General features: G+C 43.2%; 2 protein-coding genes across 6 annotated transcripts in view; both read right to left on the bottom strand.

The window, feature by feature from the left end:
- The window catches only part of LOC143031033 (uncharacterized), a 23771-nt gene extending 4753 nt beyond the window's left edge, over positions 1 to 19018 (bottom strand). For 2 of the 5 annotated variants that reach the window (XR_012966968.1, XM_076194396.1), the window contains exons 1-6: positions 18880 to 19018; positions 18065 to 18226; positions 16022 to 16168; positions 4933 to 5328; positions 1677 to 1815; positions 687 to 782 (exon numbers count right to left, since the gene is read on the bottom strand). Coding sequence is in view for 1 of the 5 variants with exons in the window: in XM_076194396.1 (XP_076050511.1) it covers positions 687 to 782; positions 1677 to 1815; positions 4933 to 5328; positions 16022 to 16168; positions 18065 to 18147 (861 nt within the window). In the remaining 4 variants the exon portion in view is untranslated. Of the gene's footprint in view, positions 1 to 686; positions 783 to 1676; positions 1816 to 4932; positions 5329 to 16021; positions 16169 to 18064; positions 18227 to 18819 lie in introns of all 5 variants that reach the window. The other 3 variants (XR_012966969.1, XR_012966971.1, XR_012966970.1) reach the window with 3 other exon arrangements.
- On the bottom strand, positions 18245 to 23859 carry LOC143031035 (cysteine--tRNA ligase, cytoplasmic-like). The gene is made up of 2 exons (XM_076194399.1): positions 23451 to 23859; positions 18245 to 19092 (listed from the first exon to the last, which is right to left on the bottom strand). Exons 1-2 carry the CDS (start codon positions 23484 to 23486, stop codon positions 18766 to 18768), a joined length of 363 nt encoding a protein of 120 aa, XP_076050514.1. The 5' UTR covers positions 23487 to 23859; the 3' UTR covers positions 18245 to 18765.

Genomic DNA, 23859 nt, shown 5'->3' with positions numbered 1-23859 from the left:
GCTTTTTCCCCCCTTACATGGGAGGTAGCCAAATTACAAAGGCATAGCAACCACTCCCACTCATTCCATCCCCACATACTCCACTCTCATCCCTCCCTCTTATCTTGGCTCCTCCTGGACGACAGGTCATCCCTGCACCTTGTCCACTGCCCTGGGTCAGAAGCAGTGTCGCAAGACACAGCACATCCACAGCAAAGCCACTTCATTAGATCAGCAATCCCCCCCTCCGTCCCCTCATGCAGAAAAGGAGAAGACAGGGAGAAATCCCTTTGGGCTGAGTCAAATTTTTCTCACACACACTCCCTCACCCCCCATCCCCCATCCATTCCACCTCATGGATCACATCATCATCCACATTCAACCATTCTCCATTCACCCCTACCTTCTGTCCTCTCCCATCCTTCCTCAACAGACATTCCCCTCTTCCCCAAAGCCCCCTTTACCCCATCCAAGGTTGTCCCCTCATGTTCACTCCTTCCACACACCTTTCACTAGTCTTTCTTTACTCATTATTTCCACGTGTCCAAACCATCCCAATACTCTTTCATCCACCCTATCTCCCAACTCCCTTTCCACCCCTGTTCTCCTCCTCACCTCCTCATTTTTCACTCTATCTAGCCTAGTAACCCCTACCATACTTCTCAGACACCTCATCTCAAACCCAAAAATGAATAGTCATTTCCCACCATATTGACAGAGCCCTGCCTGTCCATGAGCTTCATTTCCTCCTGATAAGCAGCAATCCAGCCCAGCAGGTGTTGCATGGTGACGTCGCGGTCATCCTGAAAGAGGAGAAATATTCTTATTCGGGACGTAATACCTCTTCCCCAGAAAGTCCCCACCCCCGCTCCTTGTACCGACTTTCACCTGAGCAAATGAGATATTTTCTTCATGTATTAAGTCATAGACATGCAGCTTATTAATATTATTTTTTCTAATTTATTCAATTATATAAATTTAATTCTTTTTTAAATCATAGCTTCAAATTCATGTGTGGTTTCATCTTGGTCTATATCTTTAAATTCCAATGGTCATATCAAGATTTGGGTTATATCATCTAAGTTATTCTAAGTAGAAAAATTAAAGGTATCAGTCAGGGGGATGTCTGCATAAGGGGGCGGAGATGGTGGGGGGGGTCACTGTTTAAGTGAACTGGCCCTGCTGTATATGTGCTATGCCTTGCTGCATTGCTTCTGACCCAGGACATTGGGCAGGAGACAGGGATGACCCATCATCCAATAGGCACTAAGATAAGAGGGGGGAAAGGGTCATGGAATAGGTGTGTGCCTTAGGCTTGGCTACCTCCCTTATAAGGGGGAAAAGCCCTTGGTGTATATATATATATAAAAATGATATAATGATATGGTTTAACATCACACACTCCCCCCTCCTATCAGGAGGTTAGGATGGTGCCCCTCACAGAGGGCTTTGTAGCATGGAATGATTATCATTTATTTTATATATATATATTTTTTTCGCATCAGACCTAGATATGGACCAAAAGATCTCCTGTCGCCATGCTCCACCTTTGTAATCCTTTCTTAATGAACCATGCTGCACTTGGTTTAACTTTGCCACTGGCAGGGTTTGAACTGCCATCCCCTTGACCTTTACCAAAAGTAACGACGCCCTAACCCGCTCAGCCTTAGTGAAGACAAAATAAGTCGACAACCTACCATAGGATTGCTCTGTAGAACTCTGTGCTCTGGGTCCGTTGAGGCACTTGTCGAGTACCTCTTCTCCAAGTTGTCCAACTCGGGTCGAAGATTCTGCTGGTACAAACAGACCTCCCTGTGGCTCGGGATTTGGCTCGTGCTGTACAGAGAAATACAGGAAGGATGAGAATTAGGAAGATATAATGTATATACATACATACATATACCAAAGGCTTTTTCCCCCTTACATGGGAGGTAGCCAGAAAACAAAGGCATAAAAAACATTCCCACCTATTCCATCCTTATCACACTCCACTCCTCTCCACCCTCTTCCCTCCCTCTTATCTTGGCACCTTCTGGATGACAGTTCATCCCTGCATTTTGTCCACAGTGTCGCAAGACACAGCACATCCATAGCAAAGCCACTTCATTAAATCAGCAATCCCCCCTCTCTATCCCCTCATGCAGAAAAGGAAAAGACAGGGAGAAATCCCTTCGGGCTGTGTCAAATTTTTCTCACACATACTACCTCACCCCCCATCCCCCACCCATTCCACCTCATGGAACACATCATCATCCATATACAACCATTGTCCATTCACCCCTACCTTCTGTCCTCTCCCATCCTTCCTCAACAGACATTCCCTCTTCCCCAAAGCCCCCTTTACCCCATCCATCCATCTCATCCTAGGTTGTCCCCTCATGTTCACTCTTTGCACATCAACCTTCCACACACCATTCACTAGTCAACAAAGGATTACAAAGGCGGAGCATGCCGACAGGAGACCTTTTGATCCATATCTAGGTCGGATGCAAAAAAAAAAAAAAATCATATTAATAATAAAATAATAAATAAAAACTATGATAATGTAAATAACAAATAAAATACATAAATAAATGCATAGGTATAGTTAAATAATAAACAAACAGGTAAATAGTAAATAATAATAAATTGACATATAACTAATAATGAATAAAAATCAGACATGTGTCAAAACCATCCCAATACTCAACTCTATCTCCTAACTCCCTTTCCACCCCCATTCTCCTCCTCACCTCCTCATTTCTCACTCTTTCCAGCCTTGTAACTCCTATTATACTTCTCAGGCACCTCATCTCAAATACATTCAAATTCCTCTGTCGGCACAATCACACATTCATACAATCTCCTCTTAGCATCCATTCTCAAATGTCTATTTCTCATTACACTTTTTAACCCCCCAAAGCATTTACTTCTCTCAATCTACATTCTACCTCCACCTCCCCTCCTCCCTTTCCTGCCACATTTGCACCCAAGTATCTAAAACTATCCACTTCCTCCAGTCTCTCTCCCTTGATACTCACCTCCAATCTGCTGCCACATTCTCCCCTTGTACATCTCATCAACTTACTTTTACCCACATTTATCTTCAACTTCCTTTTATTGCACACCTTCCCAAACTGTCACTAACTTCCTCAATCCCTCCTCTGATCCTGCTACAAGTGCAGAAAAAAAAGACAAGGAGAAATCCCCTCGGGCTACATCAAATTTTTAGTCACACACACACAGGATGAGGAAATGATCAAAAAATTTCAACTACACTAATAAGACCAAAACTCGAGTATGCAGCAACACTATGGACACCCAATACCAAAAAGAATATAAAGAAATTAGAAAGAATACAAAGAGCAACAACAAAACTGGCACCAACTCTTTCCAAAATGACATATGAACAAAGACTGTCCAAGTTAAAATTACCGACTGGAACAAAGAAGGGAAAGAGGAGACCTACTAACTATCTTTAGAATTATGAAGGGAGTGGAAATCTTAGATAAGTGATTTATTGAAATGGGACAATGGAAAAACAATAAGACATGAAAAGAAACTAAAAAAAGATTACAGAAGAGATCAGAAAAAAATAGCTTCCCACACAGAGTGATAGATACAGACATATACCAAAGCTTTTTCCCCCTTACAAGGGAAGTAGCCAAAAAGAAAAAGGCATAACATCATTCCCACCCATTCCATCCCTAAATACACTCCACTCCCCTCCACCCTCCCTCTTATCTTAGCACCTCCTGGATGACGGGTCATCCCTGCACCTTGTCCACTGCCCTGGGTCAGAGGCAGTGTCACAAGACACAGCACACCCACAGCAAGGCCGCTTCATTAAATCGGTGACCCCCCTCTCCATCCCCCCCCATGCAGAAAAGGAGAAGACGGGGTGAAATCCCTTTGGGCTGCATCAAATTTTGCTCACACATACTACCTCACCCAACATCTCCCCACCCGTTCCACCCCATGCATTACATCATCCATATACAACCATTCTCCATTCACCCCTACCTTCTGTCCTCTCCCGTCCTTCCTCAACAGACGTTCCCCTCTTCCCCAAAGGCCCCTTCACCCCATCCATCCATCTCATCCTAGGACATCCCCTCATATTCACTCCCTCCACATCTGCCTTCCATACCTCTTTTACTAGTCTTTCTTCACTCATTCTTTTCATGTGTCCAAACCATCCCAATACTCTTTCATCACCCCTATCTCCCAACTCCCTTTCCACCCCTGTTCTCCTCCTCACCTCCTCATTTCTCACTCTATCTAGCCTAGTAACCCCCATCATACTTCTCACACACCTTATCTCAAACACATTCAAACTCCTTCTCTCTTCTTCTCTTATGTTCCATATTTCTGCCCCATACAGTGCTGTTGGCACAATCACTCCTTCATACAGTCTCCTCTTAGCATCCATTCCCAAATGTCCATTCTTCATTACACTTTTAAATCCACCAAAGCATTTACTCGCTTCTCTCAATCTACATTCTACCATCCACCTCCACTCCACCTTTTCCTGCCACATTTGCACCCAAGTATCTAAAACTATCCACTTCCTCCAGTCGCTCTCCCTTAATGCTCACTTCCAGTCTGCTGCCACTTTCACGCCTTGTACATCTCATCACCTTACTTTTACCCACATTTATCTTCAGCTTTCTCCTTTCACACATTCTATCAAACTCTGTCACCAACTTCCTCAATCCCTCCTCTGATCCTGCCACAAGCGCAGTGAGTGATAGATACCAGGAACAAATCAAAGAAACAGTGAGTGCAAACACTATTCAAGATTTTAAGAAAAAACTTGATGCTGAAAGATACAAAGACAGGTCACGAGCATAGCTCCCTTCCCATTTAATACAACTAGGTAAATACACACACACAAAAAAAAAACTGTATACTGATGAAACGTAATCAACTTCAGGGGGAGAACCTGCAGATTTAGAAAAAGGTACGACTCACCTGACCGCCAATTCAGATTCTTGTACGGCACAGTACACTTCAGGAGACTGCCTTTCGTAACTGCTGCCCCCTGGGACCAGGGTCGCTATTGCAGCAGGTGCCCCGTGCCAGCCGAAGAGTGGCTCCTTGGTAAAACACTGAGATCTCTGAGGATGAGTCCGGTGACTACCTGGTCCCTTCTTCCCTTTGAAGTTGTATCTAGCTTTGGTCGTCTTTGGCGAGGCCATCAGGCACGGGGATGTGGATCGTGCTTGAGAGGAGCAGGTCTCCGATAGTGGGGAGACACCAGGTGGATGGAACAGCTGGATAAGTCCCTGGGACAGTTCTTGTGCATGCTGCTGGGGCAACACTCCACTTGGCCGAGACAGTAATGAGCATGGTCGGGCCCGGGGTGCACTGGAATTGACCAAAGACGACTGTATGAGCTGCTGACTCAGTGATGCATGAGGATGAGGCAGTAAAACGAGTGGTGGTGGTGGTGGTGGGGACATGTACGCTTGGTGTGGCGAGAGAGGAGCTTGAAATTGGGACGACACACATGGCTGCGGTTGCGGCGACACGCAACTTTGGAATGCTGGCACGTACCCTTGGGATGTAGGCATGTATACCAGAAGTGGTGGGGGGCACGGGGGTGAGGGTGATCCAACAGGGTTGAGAGGGGCAAGGCTGACCTGTCGTAATATACCCCTGGTATGTCGGCATGCACGGCTGTGGAGAGGACCCACAAGGATGAGGGTGTACTGTGGATGGCTGGGATGAAGCCTGTGGCTGTACTCCATCCTCCTCCAGGAGCACCTCGATATCTGGAGAAGAAACAGTACTGCCGTCCCTTGTAGTTGGCTCTTCGTATGCCACAGGCCTCTCCATAACAGAAAAATCATTTACTGTAGCCACCTGTCCATTACGATCTGGCAGATTCGTGTCTAAAATCAGCTCATTCTGTTGTGATTCCTCTCCTTCCAACAGGTCCTCTTCAGGTTCCTCCCAGCTCGAGTACAAGTCTGTTACGAAGGAATCTGGCGAAGGAGAACCGCCGCTCTGCCCGTCCACGTGGGTGTCCGACAGAGGTTGGAAGGTCAAGGTGTCCATCTGAGGGAGGTTTTAGATATTGTAAGGTCTTTATATACCAGGGGTGGCCAAACCGTGGCCCTTTGACCTTTAATATGCTGCTCATGGGAATATACTGGCCGATTATTTTATCACAGTTAATGTAAAAGGTACATATGTACATATACTTAAAGGCTTTTTCCCCTTCACAAGGGAGGTAGCCAAAATACAAAGGCATAGAAACCACTCCCACCCATTCCATCCCCTACATACTCCACTCCCATCCACCCCACCTCCCTCCCTCTTATCTTGGCTCTTCCCGGATGAAGGGTCATCCCTCCCATCTCTTAGGCACTGTAAGGTCTCTATTTACCAAGAGAGGGAGGGGGAGAGGGGGCAAAGGGAGAGGAAGAGGGGGAGAGGGAGAGGGAGGGAGGGGGAGAGAGGAAGAGGGGGAGGGGGAGAGGGAGGGGAGAGGAAGAAAGAGAAATTGAGAAAGAAAATGATTAAGTGAGAAAGAGAAAATAAGAAAGAGTGAGAAAGTGAAAGAAAAAGTGTGAGAATGAATGAGAGAAATTGAGTGAAAGAAAAAGTGTAAAAGAGTAAATGAGAGAAAATGAGCGAGATAGAAAAAGAGAAAGTGAGAAAAACAGAGATTAATTGATTTATGGAATTTTTGGCTTGAAGGCCAAGCACCAGAGCCGATAGGCCGTTTAGCACATGTCCATCATAAATGAATATATAAAATTTCAAGTAAAACAGTAAAAACAATATCCACACACAAAAACAAATCAAAACAGGATACACTCTCAAGCAATCATACACACAATTTTAAATTTTCATCAAATAAATTGACGTCTTTTAAAAATTTTAACATTTTGTTAAAAAGTTTGTCCTGCGCTTATTAGAGTATGCAGGGCACTGAGTCAAAATGTGTTTAATTGTAAAAATGACTTGGCAAGTGGGGCACTAAGGGGCTAGCCTTTCTGCTCCACTTGCCATAAAAAATTATGAGTAATATAGGAATGGCCAAGTCTTAATCTTGTTAAAATAATACTTGATCTTCTGTCCAAAGAATGAGACTTCCAAGGTCTCACCAAGGGGTGAATCTCTTTTAATTTGTAACTACCGTCCAGCCTTGTCCATTGTTCTTGCCATTTCTCCATTGCATAGCTATGAATTACTTGTTTGAAGTCTGTATGTGGGATTTTAGTGTCTTATATGGCTGAGCCTAGTAGTGGCTTTGGCTGCAACATCGGCCTGTTCATTTCCAGTGATACCCACATGGGATGGCACCCAACAAAAGTTTACTTTTATCTTTTTCCAGTTCTTAATAAGAATTAACCAGTCCTGTATTTCTTGGACTAAATAGTAAAGAGCCAATAATTCATTTAGACAGGATAAAATGCTCATAGAGTCTGTAAAAATTACAACATTCCTATTACATGGAATAGAATTAAAAACAAATTTGAGGGCGTTGCTGACTGCCAGCAGTTCAGCAGTAAAAACAAAGCTAAAATAAGGCAGCTTCCTCCTTAAAACTGTGCTATCAGATACAACAGCACAACCAACACCATCTTGGGATTTTGATCCATCTGTATAAATAAAAATTGAATCAGCATGTATTGATAAGTGTTCTAAAAGTTCACTTCTTAACTCTGCAGCAGTTCTATTTTTCTTGTTTTTAATAGGACAGATTACAATGGGGCATCGGTTCCACTGAGGGAATTTGGGAGGCGTGATCTCAGCAATTGTAACAGGAACAAGTCCTACCTCCTCTGCCCCAACTTCACATCTCACTTCTAGAGGTTTCGGCAGAGTACTTTTTCTTGGAGCTCTGTCTACCAGCTGCTTTACATATATGAAATTTGGATGTTGTTTTGATGTTAACACATGAGTTGAAGCGAGACACTACCTATAATATATTAAGTCGCTGTTCAACAGTGCATATAACCTCGTTTATGTGATGAGTGAATGTCAGCCTTTTGTCCAAAAACAGACCCAAGTATTTTACTTGATCTTCATATGGTAATATGACACCCTCTTAAGAATAATGTTGGTATTTCTTCCTTGCATTTTAGTCTAGAGAACCTAATGGCTTATGTTTTTTTCAGCAGAGAATCTGAAGCCCCTGCAATTAGCCCATGCTGTTGCTAATAACTTCTTGAATCTTTTGGACTGTTTCTAATGTTGTCAATCTGCTGCACACAATAGCGAAGTCATCAGCATAAGCCAATCCATGAACTCCTGCGGGAACTTGTTCTAACAAACTATTAATGGCTATGCTGAACAGTGTAGGACTCTGAACACTTCCTTGGGGAATCCCTTCCTCTTGAAGATATGCAGAGGAGAAAGAAGGGCCCACTCTGACTTTTAAAGGTCAGACAATAGATCCTTTAAACAATTGAACATATTAGCCCCGATACCCCACTCTGCAAGTTGCTTCAGAATGCCTCCCTGCCAGGTAGTATCGTAGGCACTTTTCAAGTCAAAAAACACAGCAATGCTCGGATTCTGAACTGCAAAGGTATTCCGAATATCACAAGTGATAAAAAGTATGTGATCCAGAGTGCACTTATTTCTTCTAAATCCAAACTGTTGGTTAGATAGGAGATTTTTAGATTCCAAAAACCAAACTAAACGCATATTAACCATTCTTTCATGGATCTTACAAATCCAGCTAGGGAGATCAATAGGTCTGTAACTTTGTGGGTCATGAGAGTCTTTTCCTGCCTCTAAAATTGCTGTGATAATTGAAGTCTTCCAAGATTTAGGAGAAGATCCAGAAGACCAAAATTTGTTCAGCACATTTAAACGGAATTTCTTCGAGGATATGGATAAATGAGCAACCATGGAATAAAGAATGTCATCTTCTCCAGGAGAGGTTGGGGAGGATAAAGATAAAGCATGATCCATTTCATCTAAGGTGAACAGAAGATTATATGCCTCCAAGTTCGTATTGGTGGGAGGAATAATCGTGGTCTTGTCTCTAATTCTTCTGAAGTCATGTAAATAATGTAGTGGACTTGAAATATCAGCATAGTGTCTTCGAAAAGCCTCTGCTACTTCTCTTGTATCTGATATAAAAGAGTCATTTATCTTGAGAATGGGCAAAGGAGATGGAGTAAACTTTCCTTGTACTTTTCAAATCCTATTCCATACTAAGGTAGGGGTACAGTCATATTTCAATTCGCTAATAAATTTAATGAAGGATTCCCTCCTTGCTTTCTTCAAGATTTTCTTCTACTTTGCTTGAGCTCTTCTGTATGTTATCTTATTGACTAAACAAGGATATCTCCGATATCTCTAATAGCAAGTTCTTGTAATCTTTCTGCTTAAAGCACATTCATCGTTCTACCAGGGGACTACTGGGTGTTGAGGTTTACCAGCTGTCCTAGGAATGGATGAGAAAGCACCAGAAAGTATGATGCCTACCAGATAATTATATGCATCAGAGTTACTAGAAAAGTCACTAGTCTTATAATTAATCTCTGTGGATCTAAATAATTCCCAATTAGCCTCTCCTGTCTTCCATTTAGGTAAGCAAGAGGAGGGAGTGTTCTTTAAATATTTGATATGGATAGGCCAGTGGTCGCTACCATGTAGATCTTTATCTATTGACCAACTGTAGTCTAATCTTAAGGATGATGAACAAATAGTTAGGTCTATACCAGAACTTGAGTTGTGAAAGACATCAAACCTAGTTTTGGAACAGTCATTCATCAAAATGACATCATTATTATCAATAAATTCTTCAATTATATTGCCCCAGGGGTCACACCTTGATTCATCCCATAGAGGATGCTTGGCATTAAAGTCACCCATTAAAATAAAAGGCTGAGGGAGCTGGTCAACCAAAGATTGTAGGTCATTTAATTCAAACTAACGGGAGTGGTTATATATGTCTAGGAGTCGATCTTCCAGTTCAGGTTCCAAATACAAAGAACATAAAGTGGTCCATTTAGTTGTAAAGATTTGTACTGCACAAGCCTGCAACACCGAATGTAGCTGGACACTTCTGTGGTTTACAGATTTGTTAACAATGATACCAGTACCTCCATAGGCACGGCCCCCAATCATAGGAGGAGATCTGTAAATCGCCAAGCATAGTTTCTTGGAGACAAATAGCAGACACATCATGTTCTTTAAAGAGAATCCGAACCTGCTCTCACTGAGAATTAAAACCTTGAATATTCCACTGAATTACAGACATACATTTTTTTTTTGGGGGGGGAGGTCTACTGGTCTGGTAAGAGAAGTCTGGGAGAGAGAGGGTCTACAAGATGGGTTCTTTTCTAATTTCTTTGTAGAGTCTGGAATATTAGTTCCTTTCTTAAATTCCATATCAAGATATGGGGAACGAGATGGAGATGAGGGTGGACTGTGGAGTCTTTTACTGCACACAGCTTCAGACTCCATAGCTTTGCTTCTGTGCACCTCAACCGAGTGAGGCACACCAGTCCGTGATCCCTTTATTAGGGAGCCCCCCCAAGTTTGGAAGGTTGATTGATTGAGAGGAAGCTTTATTGAAGGAACCCTGTGAGGTTTCAGCAATGGGGACTTTAGGTGCCCCTCCAGATGGGTCAGGAGACATTCCCTCAACTGGGGATGAGAGAACCTCTGCAGAGGAGGGTTGAGGAGTACTAGAATTTCTAAGTATTGGAGAAGAACAATTAGGTCTAATAGTCACTCTTTTGCAGAGGCTTGGGTTCAGCATTAACAGCAGAATTCGTATTAGTATTTGTTTTTCTATTACATTCTAGAGTTGGTTGATCCTCATTGCTTCTGTGCACCTCTACTGAGTGAGGCACACTAGTCAGCAATCCCTCTACTGGGGAGTCCCCCAAGTCTGGAAGAGAGATTGCCTGAAACGAGGCTTCATTGGAAGAAGCCTGTGAGGTTTCAACAATAGAAACCTTAGGTGCCCCTCCGGATGGGGCAGGGGACACCCCTTCAACAAGGGGTGAGGAAACCTCCGCAGAGGAGGGTTCACAAGTATTAGAAATTCTAAGTTCAGAAGAAGAAAGACCATTAGATTTGATAGTAACACTTTTACACTGAGGATTGGGTTCAGTGTTAACAGAAGAATTCATATTGGCAATTTTATTTCTATTGGGTTCTACAGTTGGCTGATCCACTTTATTATTTGTTTTAACAACATCACTGTATCTTTTGGAATTAGTAGTCTTTTAGCATGTCCTACACTCATATGTTCTGCATGGGCTTTTAGTAGTATTTCCTGTTCCTTCTTATAAATTACGCAGTTCTAATCTCTGGCATCATGCTCTTCTTTGCAATTTATACAAATTGCTGCGTGGGAACAATCCCCATGTTCAGGCTGAGCACATATCAAACACAGTTTGTCCCTTGCACATCTGCGGGAAGGATGGCCAAAACCATAGCAGTTAAAGCACTGAAGGGGACGGGGCTTAAACTGCTTCACATAAACAATCTCTTTTTCTATCTCTACATAATGAGGTAGATCTTCACCAGAAAAAGTTAGAAATCATAGAACAAGGGATTTTAACAACCTTCCAAACATTAGTTGGGCACATTTCTAAAATTTCTTCTTCATCAAAGTCATAGAGATCTCTATTAAAAATTACCCCTTTGGCATAACTAAAGGTATAGTGGGGTTTAACTTCCTTAATGTCTGATTTCTGTCTCAAGTTTAGCACCATGGCAGCTTGTTCATAAGATTTTACATGAATCAAGAAGGAATTTCTTCCAAATCATGATACCTGCGAGTTAGTCAAATTACCAGAGCCAAGACGACTCTTCAAGAATCTTCTAAACTCGAACAAGTTAGCACGTTCCTTTGCAAGAGTGATAATAAGCCACTTAGCTGGACTGGGAGGCCTCTGCACACTTTCCTTCCTTTCCTCTACTGGGTTTTCTGGATAAAAGATATCCTGGTTAGGTGGCACTCTAGCAACAAGTTGGGCCGAAGATTAATTTTCTTTGGAATTATTATAATCCAAGCAGGCAGCCGCTGCATCCTGATTAGAAAGAAATGAGATCCAGACTAGCCAAGCTTTAAAGTTGTCAGTCAGTTAAACCCTGATCTCTTTAATTGGTCCAAATTTACAGAACTTTTCATGTAAGTCAATATAACTCTTATAAAGAGAGACATATTTTAAATGTAAGACTGGAGAAAAGTGGGAGGTGAGCCAGCTGTTGTTTGCAGACGACACTGCGCTTGTGGCAGGGTCAGAGGAGGGATTGAGGAAGCTGGTGGCAGAGTTTGGGAGAGTATGTGATAGAAGAAAGCTAAAGATAAATGTGGGTAAAAGTAAGGTAATGAGATGTACAAGGGGTGAAAGTGGCAGTAGACTGGAAGTGAACATTAAGGGAGAGCGACTGGAGGAAGTGGATAGTTTTTAGATACTTGGGTGCAAGTGTAGCAGGAAAAGGTGGAGTGAAGGTGGAGGTAGAATGTAGATTGAGAGAAGCGAGTAAATGCCTTGGTGGTTTAAAGAGTGTAATGAGAAATAGACATTTGGGAATGGATGCGAAGAGGAGACTGTATGAAGGAGTGATTGTGCCAACAGCATTGTATGGGGCAGAAACGTGGAACATAAGAGAAGAAGAGAGAAGGAGTTTGAATGTGTCTGAGAAGTATGGTGGGGGTTACTAGGCTAGATAGAGTGAGAAATGAGGAGGTGAGGAGGAGAACAGGGGTGAAAAAGGATTTGGGAGATAGGGTTGATGAAAGAATATTAGGATGGTTTGGACACATGGAAAGAATGAGTGAAGAAAGACTAGTAAAAGAGGTATGGAAGGCAGATGTGGAGGGAGTGAACATGAGGGGACGTTCTAGGATGAGGTGGATGGATGGGGTGAAGGGGGCTTTGGGGAAGAGGGGAATGTCTGTTGAGGAAGGAAGGGAGAGGACGGAAGACAGAGGTGAGTGGAGAATGGTTGTATAATGGATGATGTTGTGACTGCATGAGGAGGAATGGGCGGGGGGGTGGGGGGTGGGGTAGTATGTGTGAGTAAATTTTGACGCAGCCCGAAGGGATTTCTCCCCGTCCTCTCCTTATATGCAAAGGGGGACGGAGAGGGGGGGTCGCCGATTAAATGAAGCGGCCTTGCTGTGGATGTACTGTGTCTTGCGACACTGCTTCTGACCCAGGGCGGTGGGCAGGGTGCAGGGATGACCCGTCATCCAGGAGGTGCTCAGATGAGAGGAAGGGTGGGAGGGGTGTGGAGTGTATTTAGGGATGAAATGGGGTGGGAGTGTTTTTATGCCTTTCCCTTTTTGGCTACCTCCTTGGAAGGGGGAAAAAGCCTTGTATATGTATGTATGTATGATTGGTTTCTGAGTATCTAAAGATGTTTTTGTCACTTCAGAATCCATTCCAATAGTAAGTTTTTGGGCTACAGAATTATCTGTCAATGAAGTCTTAGTATTGCTACCGATGTCCTTTTTCAAGACGGAGTCATCAACGGGGGGTTTTACTTTTGCCAAGTCAATATCGTCAATATTAGGATTGATCATATCAGGAGAGGGATTGGGGGGTTTAGGAGGAGGATCAGGTAGTGGTGGAGGTTTAGAATGTACAGTTTGAACAGCCGCCATGATCGTGTATATTTCTGAGGCCACACCATATATTAAGAAAGATCAATACATAGAAGAAGATACTGCAGTTGCCTGATGCCTCAAGCAATAAAAGAAAAGTCTCTGCAGAGTTGGGAAGTTCCAGAAACGACTATTTACACATGCAGAGCCTTGGAGGTGAGTTAGAGACTTTGTCAACCCGGGGTTTGTCCTCTTTTGTTTTGTCCCATTTAGGATGGGTCCAGCGTAGTCACTCTGCATGTGTACTGGATAGGGAGAAAGGAAGTCGGCAGCCTAATACCTACCTCGCAAACATGCGTTCCCCAGTCGGTGAGCTTTCAGCCCTCGCAGGGAGTAGTGACCTCGCGGTATACATCCCCACTTGACTGGGTTCAGACATACAGCTTGGGAGGCACTAAGATACCAGAACCTTCCTTAACAAGTATTGGAGAAAGATGGTGAAAAAGGGGAGTAGGGTAGCAAATATGAAGGATAGGGATAGGGGAATTCACAAAGGAAAAGGGTGAGGGACCCCCTATCTATTCACTACCCCCAAAAACCTCATCCTAAAACAACTGTCATAGGGTGAGGGCGGCAAATCCTATGAGCATTCCTGTCCATGGTCAAAGACAAGCTAGGGTCATCAACAAAAATCTTTTGGCTAAGGGGTGGGGGTGGGGGGTGTTTATGGGGTGACTGGGTGTTTGACCTTGTTGAGGAGTTTCTTGGCTTTCGTAAGGTGCTCTTGTACCTTGAAAGTAAGTAGTTGGCCCTTGCACCTCTTGTATGGGGACTAGCAAAGATCTTGTTCAGCACTTTCTTCATAGTCACCACTCCGATGCCCATCTCTCTCGCCAAGGTCTGCATTGCCTTGCCTGGTCTTGCCGCACCTTTTTTTGCAGATTCTCAACAAATTTCATTGTGTGGACAGAGTCAGGACACCTGCTATGATCCTTCCTGCTAGCCACTGCTTCGACATCTCCATCACAATTCTCCAGCTCACATCTCACAGCCTTCACTGTATTCAGGGAGCACTGAGCTGCAGCTAGGTTTTCCGAATTTTTTAATCCAACGCGAATCATCATGATGCAGGTCAATCTCTTCCAATATTCTGGTGCTTTCCATTCGTCCATGCTCTCTAGCTCTCACACCCACCAATAGTACACAGAATGAGCTATCCATTGCACTTTACCACTGTTAAATCCTTCAAATGGTTCTGAATTGACAAAAGATAAAAAAATTATCAAATTTATCCCGAACACCCTGTATACATACACAGTAACATGAACCACTCTACATACATACATACATATACCAAAGGCTTTTTTCCACCCTCTTCCCTCTGGGCAAACGGGTGAACCGCTCTAAGGAAATAAAAATCGGTAATGCATTGACAGAAATGCACCCCAGATTTTTCGGTAACACACTACTTGTCTGGCCGTAATATGCTCAGCTCTGCAAACCCTACACCAGTCAATAACATTGTTCAACTTAAGTTTGAGTCATAATTACTCATAAGTCAGCAATGCCAGAACAGCTGCATCCCTATTCCTAGCAACCGATTTCGAGTTCTGAATAAATCTAATGCCCATTAGTTTGCACAATTCCAACTAATTGGTGTTGAATTTACACACACTTGGCATCAGGCAACAGAATTTCAAGGTTGATGGTCTAAAACAGTTTCTTTTGGCTAGCAACTGACCCGTCATCCACAAGGAGCTAAGATGAGAGGGAGGAAAGGGTGGTGGATGGAAGTGGAATGGGTAGGAACGAAATGTGTGGGAGTGGTTATGTGGCTCTTGTCTTGGCTAGCTCCCTGATATGGGGGGAAATGCCCTAGTTATACAGATAGATAGAAATAGGGTATGACTCATAATTCAGAAAATCTTGTGAGTTGGCATGAAGTGTGCCCTATTATGACGACTTATAGGAGGTTTACTGTACATGTATTTACTGAATTGTAGTATACAGGAACAGAGCAATGCTTGTTGGGTCGCATTTCCTATTTAATTTTTTCTAATCCTACCTAACCTCAAATTCATGTACACTTCCAACTTAATCTATATCCTTGATTTCTAATTATCATACAGTAAACCCCTCGATATACCGGATATCAAATATAACAGAAAAAATATCTGATCGGACAAACCCTCGCTTTAACGGATTTTCCATTGTTATGACGAGGGATCCTCGGTTATAATGGATCTTTGAATATAACGTCAGACCTGTCCCCATATCATCCATCATAGCAAGGGTTTACTGTGATTTCTAATACCATACAAATTTCGGGATATAACAGATATAACGACAGACCCATCCCCATATTGTCCGTTATATCAAGGGTTTACTGTATTTAGACTTTAACTCGTGTATTGTTTAGCCAGGGCTATATCACCTTTTAAGTATTCCACATGTTCATGCATCTATGAATTATGTGTGATGTATGAAAGAACACATGTAAACAATACAAACTATACTAACCATCCTTTATTGAATGCCTCCACAAATCCCAATTCCGCTTCTCTGCAAATGTTGGACGTGTCGCCCTTCCTCCTCGTCAGGTCAGCCACGTGCAAGTGGAACTCCGTCACCAGTTTGTGGTACTTGTGAGCTCCTTCCATCGTATCTCTGCAATGCCGTCACATCATATCAACAACAGGGACATCAATCTTTCTACACAAGTTTGCAAACATAATAGAAGTTAAGATTTCCTGAGAGAGAGAACTGGAATTCTCTATATATCAACCTGAGAATATATTTTTAGAATTTCTCCTAAAATATACCTCCCTGGATACAGATACGTCACACAAATACGTACATAATTCCGTCATGGACATGGGGAGGTCCAGATAAGTATTTCTCGGATACGGTGATTTTTGCTAAATTGTCACTCCCTTTGAATGCAAGCCATAAAAGGTAGGTCGTGTACCCACAAGGTTGTCAATGTTGGCATCTTGATTATATTCATTTTGTAGTTGTAACTAAATGACCCCCAAATTCTGTGAACTGGCTTGATCACATTTTCTCTGTTTATTATTACTAAGTGAAAGAGAACGAGTAATATAGCATCCGTGACACTTTATATTTTATAATGCGAGTAGTGTGATGCATCAATTGTTGTACCTCAGGCATCCAATGCTGTATGCGAGAATTTGACTCGTATTGAATAGGTTAACGCCCCATCTGACGATTTGATTTGGTTTAACATCATGAACTCCCCCTATCAGGAGGCTAGGATGGTGCTCCTTACAGAGGACTTTGTAGCCTGGAATTTTACCATGCCCTTGGTCCAACTCGCTGGTGGCAGAGTTCAAACTGTCAATACCTTGACTTCTGGTGCAAGGAGTGATGCTCTATGAGCATCCCCATACGAAGTCGAGGTAACAAGCCTATTTTGACTTGGTATGAGGGGACAGAGAGGCGGGGTCAGGGTTACCGAATTAATGAAGAGGCTTTGCTGTGGATGTGCTGTCTTGCGACACTGCTTCTGACCCAGGGCAGTGGACAGTATACAGGGATGAGTCGTCATCCAGGAGGTGCCGAGATGAAATGGAGGGAAGAGGGTGGAGGGGAGTGGAGTGGGTGGGTCTGGTTTCTATACCTTTGTTTTCTGGCTACCTCCCTTATAAGAGGGGAAAAAAGCCTTTGGTATATGCATGTATGTACCTTGTCTCATAACTGGGAAGAAGCCTCTTGGCATATAATAGATCTATTTGTATATATATACCAAGGAATTCTTCCCCCATATAAGGGGGGTGGCCAAGTCACAGAGACACACCTACTCCCATCCACAACCTTTGTTTCCCTCTCCATCTTAGCTCCTCTTGGATGACAGGTCATCCCTGTCTCCTGCCCACTACCTGGGTCAGGAGCAATGCAGCAAGGCACAGCACATCCACAGCAAGGCCACTTCACTTACATAGTGGCTCCCCCTCTCTGTCCCCTCATGTGGAAACAAGACAAGGGGAGAAATCCCTTTGCTTGTGTCAAAATACCATCCACACACAACCATTTCCCACCATCCCATGTTCTTTCTCTTGGTATATAATGTAACTATCATAAGACTTAATTTCCTTTTTGGCTACCTCCCTTGGAAGGGGGAAAAGGCCTTGGTATATGTATGTATGTATGACTCTGGAACAAAGAAAGGTAAGAGGAGACCTACTATCTATAGAATCATGAAAGTAATGGAAATCTTAGATAAGAATGATTTATTGAAATGGGACAATGAAAAAAACAAGAGGACAATAAAAAAATAAAAAAAAGAGAATTACTAAAAAGATATCTGGAGAAGAAAAAAGCTTCCCACAAAATGTGATAGATACTTGGAACAAATGAGACAAAGAAACGGTGTGTACAAACACTATTCAGGATTTAAAGAAAAAACTTGGTGCTGAAAGATACAAAGACGGGTCATCACAAGCATAGCTTCCTTCCTGTATAATACAACTAGGTAAATACAGCACGAATCATTACAATGGACTGAGGGAGACTGAGTGACGAACGAGAAATGCTTTGACCTACCTTAGCATAGTAATGTGCTTTGTCTGCGTCGAATTTGGCGACGTCAAAATAGACCGATCCATTAGACAAATGTGCAAAGCCATTGAGAATAATCTTCTGTACAAAGGCTACAATTTCCGGCACATACTCAGACACCCTCATGATGATGCCAGCAGGGAGCACCTGCAAGAGCATCAACAGTGTGTAAGTAAATATGAAATACCATCAGTTGACATCATCCAAGTTAAAAGGTGAATTCTTACTAGAGCTAAACATAGATACATACATACATACACCAAAGGCTTTTTCCCCCTTACAAGGGAGGTAGCAAAAAAAAAAAAATAAAAAGGCATAGAAACAACTCCTACCCATTCCATTTCCTATATCTTCCACTCCCCTCCACCCTCCTCCCTCCCTCTTATCTTGGCACCTCCTGGATGATGGGTCATCCCTGCATCTCGTCCATTGCCCTGGGTTATAAGCAGTGTCACAAGACACAGCACATCCATAACAAGGCTGCTTCATTAAATCGGCGACTCCCCCTTCTCCGTCCCCTCATGCGGAAAAGGAGAAGACAGGGAGAAATCCCTTTGGGCTGTGTCAAATTATTTCTCACACATACTCCCTCAGCCCCCATCCCCGCTAAACCAATTTTAAAATATAATTAACAAAACAACTCCTATGTCATTCTCTCCTGCAATCCTCCGTAACACACGAACCAACTACGGCTTTGTGTGGTCAGAGAAGGGAGGACGAAAAAAAAGGAAAAAGATCACCTGAGGAAAAGATCGCACTGGATCAGGAGTCAAAAAGCTTGTTCCCACACCTGTCCTTACATTGAGAGCTTTCATGTTGTTGTTGAAATCGTTCTCATGGTACTGCTGCAGGGCCATGAAGATGCTGCTGTCCATGATGGCATGTCCTTCCACTGCGTCGAGCCACTCTCCGAGAACGTCGTGGCTTGCATCCATGAGCGACTTCTCCTCCCCTATTGCCTCGCCATTTGATTTGTCCACCACCTGCTGAAGCCTGGACAGGGGTTCCTTCACCTGCAAATGAAATTGTTCGTAAAACGAGGGTGCGGCTCCACGGCTAACATGACGTAAAGATGGACGAGCAAGTGATAGGTGGGGAAGGGTAAACGAAGATGGGCTAAGAATACGTTTATTGTCCTAACGCTTCAGTCTCTATGACCCAGTCCTCCGAAGAAGGTCACAGAGACTGAAATGTTAGGACAATAAACGTATTCTTAGCCCATCTTCTTTTACCCGTCCCCAGCTATCACTCTCTCATTTGTCTCAAATAATTCTTAAAAATGGATGAGTAAGACTACAGTCTACTGAAACACTCAACGATTTCTGGGTCCCCAGAACTCCCAAAAGATCTCTCTGGGAAAAAACTTTGGACTGTTGGTCTTTAGTGTGTTAGTGTGTGACTGTTTCCATGAAAGTGGGAAGGGAATACCCCTTTTACCCCATCCATCCACCTCATCTTTGGTCACTCCCTCATGTTCACTCCTTCCACCTCTGCCTTCCATACCTCTTTTACTAGTCTTTCTTCACTCACTCTTTCCATGTGTCCAAACCATCCCAATACTCTTTCATCCACCCTATCTCCCAACTCCCTTTTCCACCCCACTCTCCTCCTCACTTCCTTTCTCACTCTACCCAGCCTAGTAACCCTTAGCATACTTCTCAGACATTTAATCTCAAACACATTTAAACTCATCTCTTACACTCCATGTTTCTGCCCCATACAGTGTTATCAGCACAATCACCCCATTATACAATCTCCTCTTAGCATCCATTCCCAAGTGTCTATTTCTCATTACACTTTTTAATCCCCCAAGGCATTTACTTGCTTCTCAGTCTACATTCTACCTCAACCTCCACTCCTCCCTTTCCTGCCACATTTGCCCCCCCAAGTATCTTTCTCCCTTAATACTCATTTCCAAATTGCTGCCACTCTCTCCCCTTGTACATCTCATCACCTTTTACCCACATTTACCTTCAACTTCCCTTCTTTTGCACACCTTCCCAAACTCCTTCACTAACTTCTTTAATCCCTCCTCTAACCCTGCTACAAGTGCAGTGTTGTCAGCAAACAACAATTGGCTTATCTTCCATTTTTCTCCATTTTCTTTAACCATCTCCAATCCCCTACCCACTACCCTTGCATTTACCTCTCACACCACCCCATCCATGTACAAGTTGAACAGCCATAGTGACATGACACATCCCTGACGAAGTCCCACCTTTACCTCAAACCATTCACTCTATTTCTAATCCTAACACAAGCTGTACTGCTCTTGTAAAAACTCTAGACTGCTCTAAACAGCTTTCCTCCTATCCCATATATCTGCAGTACCTCCCACAGTGTCTTCCTATCGCAAGCTTTTTCCAAATCCATAAAAGTAAAAACAAAAAAAAAAAAAAAAAAAAAAAAAAAAAAAAAAAAAAAAAAAAAAAAAAAAAAAAAAATCCTTACTTTTTCCTATAGCTTTCTCATATATCTGTTTTACCACAAAAATCTGATCTACACAACCCCTACCTGTCCTAAACCCACACTGTTCCTCACCAATTACTCCCCCTGTTCCTCTCTTAATCCTATCAATCAAGACCCTCCCATAAGCCTTCCCGACTACTACACTCACACTTGTCCCCCTTTTACTTGTAAAGCAGAATTATACAGGCACTCCTCCAGCACTCTACCTTCTCTTAAAGAACCATTAAATAACCTCATCAGCCAATCCACCATAACTGTACCTCCTTTCTTCATTCTGCAAGGCATCCATCCAACCCAGGTGCCTTACCTGCTCTCATCATCTTGACAGCTGCTTTCACTTCATCCTTCCCTATTTCTCCATTTTACTCACTTATCACTCTCATTTTCTTAGTGCTTCCCACTGCAACTACCTTTCCCTCCCTATCCTCCTCCAAATTTAGCAACTCCCTAAAATACTCTGCCCACCTTCCTCTCACTGCCTTCTCTTCCATTATCATCTCTCCATCTGCACCTTTTACCTTTTCTTCTCGACTTGATTTGCCTCCTCTTCCTCTTTTAGTTTCTTTTCAAAACATCTTTTTATTACTTTCAAAATTTTCTGTCATACTCTTACCCCATTTCACATCTGCTCTCCTCTTTGCTTCCTTTATCTTATGCTTAACTTCCTATCTCTTTACTTTGCACCTCTCATACGATCCCCTCGTCCTAATTTGCAGCCAATCTATGAATGCCAGCTTCTTCTCTTCTACACCCTTCTTTGCTTCCTCATCCCACCATTCACTACCCTTCCTTCTATTTCCTCCCGCCCTCCTTGTTCCACACACAATCTTTGCACACCTTATGACTCCCTCTTTGAACCATCCCCATTTCTCCTCCACTCCTAGCTCTACTCTATCCTTCACTCCCTCCCACTCCTCCTTCAGCTTCTTCTTGTACTCCTTCTCCTTTTCCTTTAGAGTTCACTCTAAGCACCTCCCAACCTTTTGTCCTTTTCCTCTTTCTCCATCTATCCTCCACTCTCAACTTACCTTCTTCCAAAAAATGATCTGATATTCCCCCACCCTCTCCCCTTAGTACATGTACATCCTTAACTCTTCCTATTATACTCCTACCTACCACTACATAGTCCATTAATGCTCTATCTACCACCCTTCCATCCACCACCCTCTCCCATGTGTATTTATGCTTGACTTTCTTCTGAAACACTGTGTTTGCTATCATCAACTCTCCACTATTTTTCTTTCCTGGAACTCCACATTTCCCAACCGCTCCGTCAATTGGTTTATTTCCTACCCTGGCATTAAGGTCTCCCAGTACTACTTCATTGATGTTTCTCCCTAATCCCTCTAGGCACTCATTTAAATCTACCAAAAAAGCTTCCCTTTCTTCTACACTCTTCTCACTACCATACGCACTTTACAAAAACCCACATCTCCCTTCCCAGCTTCACCTTCATCCACATCAACCTTGAAGAAAACTCCCTTCCATCCACCACCCTCTCCCATGTGCACTTATGCTTGAATTTCCTCCTAAACACTGTACTTGCTATCGTCAACTCTCTTTTGAGACACATCTCCATCAATTCTCCACTACGATTTTTACCTGGAACTCCATACTTCCCAATCACTCCATCTATTGGTTCATTTCCTACCCTAACATTAAGGTCTACCAATACACCTACATTGACATTTCTCCCTAATCCCTCTATACATACATACATACATATACCAAGGGTTTTTCCCCCTTCCAAGGGAGGTAGCCAAAAAGGGAAAGGCATAAAAACACTCCCACCCATTTCATCCCTAAATAAACTCCACACCCCTCCCACCCTCCCTCTCATCCGAGCACCTCCTGGATGACGGGTCATCCCTGCACCCTGCCCACCGCCCTGGGTCAGAAGCAGTGTCGCAAGACACAGTACATCCACAGCAAGGCCGCTTCATTTAATCAGCGACCCCCCCCTCTCCGTCCCCCTTTGCATATAAGGCGAGGACGGGGAGAAATCCCTTCGGGCTGCGTCAAAATTTACTCACACATACTACCCCACTCAACACCCCCCCGCAAAATCCTCCTCATGCAGTCACAACATCATTTATATCTACCCAAAAAGCCTCCCTTTCCTCTACACTCTTCTCACTACCAGGCCTATACACACTTAAAAAAACCCACATCTCCCTTCCCAGCTTCACCTTCATCCACATCAACCTTGAAGAAACCTCCTTCCACTCCACTATATGCTTACTTATCTCTTCACTTCCTAGTAGAGCCACCCCTTCTCTCCCTCACCCTCTCTTCACTCCTAAGAACCTCCCAACTACACTCCCAAACTCAGACTCGCCCTTTCCTCTCAATTTAAGTTTCACTCAAAGCCGACCCATCCATCTTCCTTTTCACAAACATACTGCCTATCTCTTCCCTTTTACTTTCATCTGTACCACATGCACACACATTAAAAGACCCAAACCCTAGGCTACTGGTTGGAAAATTCCCAGACCTTCTTATGCCTTTACCTTTTCTAGGAATGTCCCCTTTGGGGCTACAGGTGGCAGGACTCCTTATCCCATCCCCTGTCCCATTTTTTGTTGCCTCTTACGACAAAACAATATAGTGATAAAAGCCATACACAAATTTAAGAGCAAACTAGACACTGCTAGATACAAAGATGGGACACCACGAGTGTAGCTCCACTTCCCATACAACACAACTAAGAAAATACAGTGATGTCAAAGTCACTTCACATCTGAGGTGAGCGGCAGTCGTTACTCAGAACAGATGCCCTTTTTACCCCTTATTAGGGAGGTAGCCAACCCAAAGGCCACTCCCATCCACCACCCTCATTTCCCTCTCATCTTAGCTCCCCGTGGACGAAGGGTCTTACGTGTGCACGCCCTAATTCCCCCACCTTTAGCAGCGGCAAAACCCATAGTACTGGACTCATTCATTCTCTTGGGGAACTTGCACTTGGCACAATTCAAGAGGTCAGCGGCATTCTTTGCACCGCAGTGAAGATCTGGACACTTCTAACCCGTTTCTGATGCGGCAGTGGATGCACCTGCTGGCACAAACAAACTCGTGTAAAAATCAGACATTCAAAATCCTACTCAGCCAAAACGGGGAGTCACTATTATAATTTTCTTTTCTAATCCATCTACAAGGAGGCTATATTCTGACAAAGATTAATCAAAGTTACACAATTCAGTTTATCCAACAAAGCAATGAAATAACCTTCCAATATATGGTTACAATTTAAACTACAAACTTAAAAACTATATATGATAAGGAATCTTTCTAGTTGTATCAAATTTAATATT

Source organism: Oratosquilla oratoria, chromosome 12, assembly GCF_046742065.1.
Source record: "Oratosquilla oratoria isolate Oo_2021 chromosome 12, ASM4674206v1, whole genome shotgun sequence".
Lineage (NCBI taxonomy): Eukaryota > Metazoa > Arthropoda > Malacostraca > Stomatopoda > Squillidae > Oratosquilla > Oratosquilla oratoria.
The sequence above is the reverse complement of the archived record's forward strand: the minus strand, read 5'-3'. Positions and strand labels throughout refer to the sequence as shown.